This window comes from Cryptomeria japonica, chromosome 6 (genome assembly GCF_030272615.1).
Source record: "Cryptomeria japonica chromosome 6, Sugi_1.0, whole genome shotgun sequence".
Classification (NCBI taxonomy): domain Eukaryota; kingdom Viridiplantae; phylum Streptophyta; class Pinopsida; order Cupressales; family Cupressaceae; genus Cryptomeria; species Cryptomeria japonica.
In genome coordinates, this window is record NC_081410.1 from 40,236,612 (window position 1) to 40,246,630 (window position 10,019).

At 35.6% G+C, this 10,019-nt stretch overlaps 1 protein-coding gene across 2 annotated transcripts in view; it reads left to right on the top strand.

Annotated features, from left to right (window-relative positions):
- The window catches only part of LOC131072130 (uncharacterized), a 19,280-nt gene extending 11,068 nt beyond the window's left edge, over positions 1-8,212 (top strand). For both annotated transcript variants that reach the window (XR_009112663.2, XM_058008194.2), the window contains one exon: positions 7,363-8,212. Coding sequence is in view for 1 of the 2 variants with exons in the window: in XM_058008194.2 (XP_057864177.1) it covers positions 7,363-7,432 (70 nt within the window). In the remaining variant the exon portion in view is untranslated. The remainder of the gene's footprint in view (positions 1-7,362) is intronic.
- Positions 8,213-10,019: the final 1,807 nt, after the last annotated feature.

The following is a 10,019-nucleotide window of genomic DNA, read 5'->3' on the forward strand; positions in this document are numbered from 1 at the left end:
TACACAATCTTGAATGAAAAACCACCACTTGTGCCTCAGCTTCATTATTTGTACTTTCTGAAATCTTCTTTGCCCCTGCTATGATTAACATCACACTCTCATCCTGGATTATACACCCCATGCTTGACTTTCTTGGATTACCTCTATTCACACTGTCAAAGTTTAGTTTGAGTCTCTGAGGGGCAGTTTGGAATTGCCTACCTTGATTGATAGTGTTTAGCTTTCTTTTCAATTGTTAGTCCCCCAACCATCATTATAATGTCCCTACCTAGGAATTTTGTCAATTTTCTGATTTTTTTTTACTTATGATTTTTTGAAACAAAACAAAAACTAGAATAGAACAATAATAAAGAAACCAAACACCGGAAACTTGTTGCCAAACCTTCTATGGCTGAGAAAAAACTTCAGCTTCACCCCAAACTAGCAAAATTCACTTAAACCCAAATAAAAGTGCTGGTTAAGGTCTCATATGAGACGGACAGCCAACTTAACCCTCTTATATGCAATTACACTAAGACCTGAGTAGTCAATGCTTACAATCTTCAAATACAAGTGCAAATATAACTGAAAATAAATAAATTAATCCTCAAATGCCAACAAACATTCATGAAATGGAACCCTAGGGTATTAAACTTGCATGAATTTGGATTAAACACCAATTTATCACCTTCAAAATAGCTTTATTATATTAGCAAAATGCTGGAGTAACTTACAATGACTGATATGCACAATTTTCAGACTTGCAATAATTGAACGTGACTGGAAATGTACAGTTATAGTAGCCTTGTATGGTAAATAGTAGGCAAGTTTGATGGTTGGATCTGACTGTAGAAGTGCTGTAGTAGCAACAATCACAAGGCAAATGACCTAGGCCTTCCAAAATGTTAATAACAGTCCATAAAATGTCTGCAAACAGCAAAAGATATTGATGCCACTTGCCCAAAGTGCTATTGTAACTTCTTCCAATGCTGGTACACCCAAAAATGGTTTGGAATCTATTAAAAACAGTAATAGTTAGGCATTTCTGCCCTCCCAAGCAATGGGGCTGCCAAGGAAAGTGGCTGGAATAGTTGTTGTGACGATAAATGACAACAAACCCTCTCTATGCTATTCACTATTATTGTTGTGTGGATTCATTTTTATTTCATTGGGTTGCTGTTATTTCACTAGAACTTTGTAGTAATATGGAAATACTTATTATTTTTATTTTCTAGATCTTGTGAATATTTTCCCTGTTGAAATGTATTCCTCTTCCTTCGTCTTTTGGCTTATCATCTTCCTTATATTTTTAGTCTTCTTTTTGATCTCCTATTTTTTTGAGTAGCTTACTTTTGTTTCTCCAACTTTTTGAGAATACCTATCTTGTTTTGGACCTCCTATTTTTTTAATAGCATACTTTTGTTTCTCCTACTTTTTCAGAATACCTATCTTATTTTGAACCTCCTACTTTTTTATCTTCCTATCTCATTGAAACTGTTTTTTTGAGTGGGTCATATCAGTAGTAGTAGTAGTACATATCTCCTATAATTTCCCTTCGTAAGCCCTATCTTGCCCTTCCTGTCAAATCATAGGTCTATAGTGTCAAGTGGGAAAATAATTAAGGAGAAGATGCCAGTGCAAGATCAGAGTACCCACAATTCAAACATTACTCTTTCAGATTTACATGCTTTTCTAGTAGGAGGCGATTCAGGATTCCTTAAGATCATATCAAGGGTTAAGCAGGTCGTTTTTGGCAAGGAATGAAAGTTGCTCTCCCTAAGTTTGTGGTCGAATATTAATTATGCCACTGTTATAAATGTGAGACTGTTAAGTCACCTAGTTTTTGGAAATCATTGGCTGTTCCTAGCCAAATACGGAAGGAAGTATCCAATGAATTCATCATGGGATTGCCTAAATCAGAAGCAAAGAGAGGTATCTTGGCATAAGTTCACAACCTCCGTAAGTATGATCATTTTTGTGGTTTGACTCATCCACTTTTAGCTAAGTAAGTGGAAACTAATTTTGTCAAGCATGTTTAGCAAGCTTCATGAGACGTAAACAAATTGATAGAGATCCGATTGTCACAAGCAAGTTTTGGATAGGCTTGTTCAAGATTTTGAAGCTACTTTTGCGCATAGTTCTTATATGATTCTCAATTAAATGTACAAACAAAGCCTGTCAAAAATTGTCTAGAATATAATCTTTGTTTTTTTTCTTTTGACATACAATTGTAGTATGTGGCATACTTCAACTGAGTGGTGGGAAAACACTATTTTTCATACATCATCAGAATTAGTTCATATTAAGCACTTTATGACCATTGCCAACCCACTATTATCATTTGCAGGGTCACTCAAAGGTCCGGGCAGTAGAAAACCATGTACAAGAACAATAGAATGTCTCTGAATCCTCAAGGAAACTTTGATGTTGCTTAGAAAAGGATGAAACAAGCAACCTGTCAGTGCAGGAGTGAGAGATACTCTGATGTTAGAAATTGGGTGTTTCTTAAGGCAAAAATATATGAATGAAAGTCACTAAAACAGATGAAATATAATTATCTCGCATCCAGATTTTATGGTCCCTGCAAAATCTTTTGTAGAATTGGAAGCATGCCTTGCAAGTTGGAACTTACTCCCATCTTTGTAGTTCTATCAGTTTTCTATGCCCCATATCTATAGAAGGCTATTGGCCATCAGATACCAATAAAGACGGAGCCCCCAGTGTTGGCTGAGAAAAGTAAAATAATTTTGGAACCAGAAGCAGTGATCATTCAATGACTGAAATAATTGTGCAGCAAGGCAATCACCAAATATCATGTAATGTCCCCATTTTGAAATAGTATTTAATAATAAATACTAACATTAACATAAAAATATAAAAGAATAAAAATAAAAATAAAATAAAAATATAAAGAATAAAATTAAAACAATTAAAGTTTAGTTAAGTATAATGAATGGCCAAAAGGCATGAAATGAGAAGTTGTCTCCCTCAAACATGAGGTATAAAAGGGAGAATAGAACTTAATTTGAAGGGGCATTTTAAATCAATAATCAGAAGTGCAGATCTGATCTGAATAAGAAGTGCAGATCTGATTTGAATAATAAGACAACAATAAGGAGACATGACCCTTTAAATGAATGTCTCTTTCCAAAGAGTTGTGTCTCCTCAATAAAATAGGGGAGTATAAAAGGGAACATAGGAATTAAGGAAGGATTAATGGAAGAAGAAAGGAATGAGAATAAAATAAGGAAGTGACTCTTTCAAAGGGGAGAGGTGATGAAGGGTTTTGACTCTTTTGAAGGGTGGTAATTGTGAAAGGTTGTGACCATTTCTAAGGGCAGACATGGTGAAGAGTTGTCACTCTTCCTCACATTGGGAGATATATAAAGGAGAAGGTTTCATTTGAGGACATCCAAGAGAGATCAATTTGGAGAATAATTTATTATTCTCAAAGGCAACAATGAAAAGTGGTGACTCAAATCTTATGAAAGGTTATGACCCTTTCACCTATAAAGTATGAAGGGGGGATGACTCCAAGCAAAGCTCAATACATCATCATTCATCAATGTATCAAGAAATCAAGCAATCTATGAATCAGCAAAGGTCAAATCAAACAATCTATCAATTAGCAAAGATCAATTCAACAAAGTGGATAAACAAGCAATCAAAACATCATCAACCATTGAATGCACAGAAATTACTAGCAGCAAACATCACAAATAGAATTAATTGCCACAGTCAAACAAGAAGATAGCTGCAGCCCAGGTGTGAATAGCAGCATATTTATAATCATTCCCGATCTGTTATACAAGCATTTTATAATCTTAATATTCGTCCTTGTGGTATATATCTGCCTTTGCATTATTGTCTATGTTTATCTCTATCTATATATACATATATATGATTGGCTATCAAATATATTTGTCTGCAATAATCCCGTGTGAAACCTCCATTATGTATGGAAGGAAGGAGGTGTAGAAAAGAGGGGAATTAGAAGGTTGCCATCTAGGTAGGCCACCCTAGGGATGTCCATGTTGCCTGCCCCTAGGGCCAAGAGGGCAAAGATCTGCTCTCGGGCTTAGATAGGACAATCAAGAAGCGCCCACTACGAACTTCTCTCCGACTCTACAATAATGGCTATTGTCTTTAGGGGGATGAGACAGATGGGGAAAGCAGGTACAAGCACCCCACTAAGTAGACCACCTAGTGGATGTCCATGTTGCTTGCCCATCGAGGTCAAGAGGGTGAGTGTCCACTGTTAGGCTTAGTGTGGAGATTGCTTCGGGTGGACCTATCATGTCTCTTCCTCCAAAACCCTAATGTGTTACTATTATTCAAAGTTTGAATAATATTAGAGAGATTATATGAATATTATGTGTTATTGTCTAACCCTAATAATTTGGATATATATATATATATATATATGTTTTCTTGGTTATGGTTGCAGGATTTAACTTCAGGATCGTATTGTTTAAGGAGATCTCTTTCTTAGTAAAGATGTAACCCTAACCCTAACTTGTTGCAAATGTGATTCTAAGGCAAATTTGCAAGGGGACATTACATATCACGTTAAATGGAATAACCTACCAAGTGAAGCAACTTATTGGGATGATGAACAAATTGTATAGAAGCATCTGCAACTTTCAAGCATTGAGGGTGATGCTTATGGAGTTGCATTTTATGCCCCTATTCATTATGTCTGATCCAGGCACCATTTCAGAGGGCACAGGCTTTGGACTGACATATATTTTCTATAATATAGTTTTGATATTTTTTGTGTCATGGAATGTCAGGTCATAATGAGCGATAGGCACAAGATGTTAGGCTGCTTTAAACAATTGGCGATATTTTAAAGGATTGCTTAAAAGGTTCAGACATGAGTAATCAAATTTGACAGGTTCTAGCCAACTTTCCAAGATTCTCTCGTAATAATTAGACAAGGAACTCATGATTGAGAAAGAGAGGATTTTATGGACTTAGGTTTAAAGGAAAGGTGCTGGTAGTGCAACTTCCCGTGTGGTCCTAGATCCCATACTCAGCTTTGGACCTAGGAGGTATGATGTACTTCAAACATAATAATTCCTTATATTAATTATGTCTGTGGTTTTTACTCATTCATGGGTTATAAATTTATAATGATCCTCATTAGGTACCTTGGTGGTTGAGGTTGCTTACTATAATAATACACTATATACTTGTGCGTTAAGATTTTTTTGGCTTATTTAACCCCTTTTAAAGGTAGCTATAGACCCTTCATAGAATAATCATTTTAACTTCCCCATAAGGATATGTTTTTACTGAAGGGATTTGAATCTGGGTCTTTCTGCTGAGAGTGAAAACCGATTCACTATTACCACAATATGGGGTATATGTGTCTTTATTGAGTCACTCTTTGTTTGTTCTTCAAGCTTATGCTTGTTTATTTATATTATATAAGTAGCCCCAGTCCTTGTGCCATTATGTTCATGTGATTGTCTTTTTGAAAGTGTTTTTTCTTACTTTTCCTAGCGGCTATAATATAGTTACTTTTGAGTTTTACCTTTTCATTGGTTGCTAGAGGTAGTAGCAAGTTAGCAACCCACCCTTGCAGATGAGTCTCCTAGCTACTGCCATTGGCCCACGACGACTTGCTCGTCTATGTGAATTTGGAATTTATTGTGTCTAACAAAACATGTAGACCATTCATGTCTACCATGGGCATTAGTAAACAAAAATGAGTCTACTAGCTACAGTGAATACAATTAGTTGTTGTCTCTGTTTTGGAACCTGTTGTCGTGTGGGACCCTCACCCCTCTCAACACCCTAACCTCTCCAATGGTGCTCTCGCTAGCAATTCGAACTTTTGGTGTAGTGGCAGCTGGTCTGTATTAACAAAACTGGTGACTTTGTTGGGGAGGGTCTGCCGGCAACAACTTGCTCGCCTCGTGGTCGACTATGTCCAGTATGGACCTCTAGGCATGGGGGATTAAACTTTTGTTGTGTGGGACCCTCAACATTCTAACCTCTCCAGTGGTGCTCTCACTAACAGTTTAAACTTTTGGTGTAGTGGCAACTGGTCTGTGTTAACAGAACCTTTTACTTCAAATAAAGTTCATAGACAATTATTATTTACCACTGGCACTAATCTTAGTTACAGGATTTTTCTTTCATGTCTTGTTGCTTTTATGGCATCAATCTTTGAACTTACTCACTTGGTATCAAATTATAAGTTCTTGTGTTTTCTTAAAGAATGCATAAAGCGGACATTGCAGATGTCTATGTCTACAACTCTTTGCTTGAAATGCTTAGTGTTTGGTTTGCAATTTCCATTTGTAGATGGCAAAATCATTTGAGGAGTACTTTTATCAATGAAAATTTCCTCTGGATGGCCAGAAACAACTGTATCCCCTAGAATATGTGAAATTTAGTCACTGACATCAGTAATTTAAAGAAGAGTAAATCTCTTGTAATGGAATTGACTTTCCATCTGTGTGGCTTTCACTCCTGTCAAAGACCAAAGCATCATGCACTGCAAATTACGTGAACCCACACGCAAGATAAATATGGCATTTTGCCAGTTATTTCATCTTTCTGTAGACATTGAAATTATTCATGAAATGTTTACAATCTGACCTAGTGGCATTGATTTGAAAGCAAAGAAGTTGAAATAATAAATTTTGTGTTATTTGAGCAACAATATGACATAATTTGACTCATTTGGAAATCTATAAATTTATAAGTGTTTTTATTCATTGAAACAAAAACATAGATTGCCTTGCAAAGTAGATAGAATCTTAGTTTCTCTTATTCATTCTGCAAGATTCCTATTCATATACTGATGACATATCTGTTCAGAAAAAGATAAAAAGTACAACTTAGACCTTTAATCAATACATCCTTGTTGTATAGTTATCAGTGGCTAAAGCCGCAGTTCATCCTTTGCAGGTTTCTGGTTCCTTTCTTTGAACATTGTCCTGTCATTTTTATGTAGTTATTTGCAAAATAAAAGCAATTCTTTGTAATGTAGGGCTCAAACTCATTTATGTTGCTTGACACCCGACTTTCTGCATGGTATTTATAATCCTTGTTCTTAACTTTTGGTACCATGTCTTGTCCTGCATGGATAATAAATGCCCATTTTGTACTTTTTTTGTATAATCTCTTGATTAGATTGGCTCTCAAAAGCATCATGTTTGCTAAGAGGTGACTATGTTGACATGGGATAATGATCATTTTGCTTGATAATTGGAATCTCGCATAATTCCTGTTCTTATCCTGATCTTGCTTATTTTGTACTTTCTCCATGCAATACTCTTATTCAGTTGGTTATGAATTCTTTATCATGTTTTTTTCAAGCTACTTATGCTGACTTTGCATGGTGATTGTTTTTCTTCTTCTTGATAGTGATTCCAACCCATCATCGGATGAAGGCATAGGGAATTCCGATGAATCTTGTACATGTGTTATTCAGTGATGTCAGTGAAGTAGCTAAAAATGGAGCAGAATGGAAGCAGAATTTTCTAAAGTTTTGAGAGATGAGGTGTGAGATTTTTTAACTTCATTCAACCCAATCAAGAGTAGGTAGGGTTGGACAAAACCAACAACCTGCACAAATGCTCTGAAAACCTAGATAGTTCTGCCAATTAAACAAGAAGCTGGGTAAAGGAATAGTTATTCAGCATTGTGTTGGTGGAAAATGAAATTCCACGCTCTTGAAAATCTGAACAAATCAACTCTTCTGAAGGTGTATCATCGATTCGGGCTGCATTAAACCTATGTGGAATTTGTCGTCATTTTGTATAATCCCATTTTCCATCCGTCATGCCCCTACATTTTGTGTTGGTATGTTTGTGGGGAAGTAAACAGCTTCCAATGGGCAACCAACATAAGTGAACCTAGCTCCTTTGCTAGACTATTGGTTTGATCTTTAGATTTTTGTGGGGGTCCTACTGCAATTTTTTGATACTGTTCAATTGCAGACAGAACTAGTGGAGCTTACTGCAAATGGTTATATGGAAACCTTTTAAACGGGTTTCAGATATTTGCAGTTTGATAAATTGCTTTTCAGAGAGTTACCAAGTGTTTCCTGTGAGATTTTGTCCTTTTGTAGTCAGTTGGAAAGCCACAATGTATGACAGATAGAACTGGAGTTTGTTGTATTTTTACTGTAGGATTTGAATTCAAGAGATTGGAAGATATCTAGACACATGGCTTTATTCTTTGAATTTATTGAGAAATCGTCATTTGATGGGTATTATTATTTCTATTTCAAGTGTGCATGAATGACAGACTTGCAGCTTTTCTTGGCTTGCAAGTATACTTTTTGAAGACACGAAAGTTGGATTCTTATGTTTTCTCTTTAAATGGATTTCGGTTCCAACTTTATAACATAAACTATATCCTAGAGTGGAACGTATCAATTGGAACTTCAAAGCAGGAAATGTACTCTGTAATTTATGTTTTGCAGACACGAATGAGATACACATCTCTGAACAGTGGCAAGTATTATCACCACAAGTAACTGGTAATGTGGAATAGAGCTTTTATTGGCTTCTTTCTGGAGAGTAAACTTCACAAATTGAATATTGATTAAATCATATCAAATTTTGATCGCAATATCAATGCACTAGACATTATATTATCTTACTAAATTAACAGCACAATTCATAATAGATTCATTTTAATTAGATTTTAATATTGCCTACATCATCACTGGATCTTAACTTGCAATGGCCATCATTGGCCTCCTCGCATATCATAATATGGCCAGAATTGTTGACTGTTACTCATTTATGAATGCCTCTAAAATTTAATAACCTGCCATTCTAATGTGTATTAATATTTGAACTTTTACATACTTGTCTCATGGGGATTTTTTAATATTTTAGAAACAAAGTAACCTCACGATTGATATTTGTTGTTATGCTGTCTCAAGGATCAGTGGTCAAGATTGGAAAAAAAACATTAGGTTTGTAGCATTCAAAGAGAACTAGACTATAAATCAATATTGCCCATGCTATACAATTGGAAATCGCACTGGCCATGTTATAGCGAACAATCCATTTGGCATTAGAAGGCCTTCATTTGCATTTATTTGAGCTCACAACTTGCATACTTTATCAATGGTCTCATGCAATGCTGCATAAAAACTTGAATCCTCTAGGTCATATCCACAAGAGATGAGACTCTTTCTCCCGCTAATATTAGAAAAGGGTGAGAGGGCCCAGTAGGTAAATGTGTCGGGAAGGGTCTATGAAGTGGATAGAGGTACTCTGTGTGGGGAAACTATTGCCGTACTATAGTTCCCCTCCACTACTAAAGTGAATGTGACGCTCTTGTTCGATCTCACATACCAAGTCCCACTTACCCTAGAGCAGTCTCTGTGTTTGAATTTAACTCTTAGAAAATTGGATCGTTAATGACTATCATCACCCTTGATTAAAAACCTACCCTCTGTGTTATAATCTGACATGTGGGACACTACATTGATTGGTTTTTGATAGAATGGAAATCCTTTATCAAAACTCGTGAAAAATTTCTCATTCAATAGAATTCACTGGCCTATCTTTCCAAATGCAAAAAATAACTATGGGTTGTAAAACCAACTCCTGAATGTAGAGATTTGATATGCTCTAGAATGGCATCCGACCTTCTATGAACGTGAAAATTGTAGTAAACAAGGAGCATACGAAAACCTTGAACCTAAAAATTCTAGGAGTAGACAATGCACATTGCAAGAAGAATAGAATAGGAAGAAGACTTTTAACCTTAAGAGGTTAAAGAAAGTCTATGGGACTGTAGACCTTGTTATATTTATATTGTGAAGTGCTGATCTTCTGTTGTTTAATTTGATAATGAGCCCTACAATCCTCCTGACCCATTCTTCACTAAATAAATCTTTAAAAGAGGTTGCTATTAAATCATTTATGTAACTATCCTTAGTGTCACTGAAAATAAAATGCTTTTCAATTTGTGCTATAAATTTTTTATTAAAAAATGAAACAATAGAGAATGATAGCATTATCATAAAAAATAAATGAATAATGATAGCATTATCATAA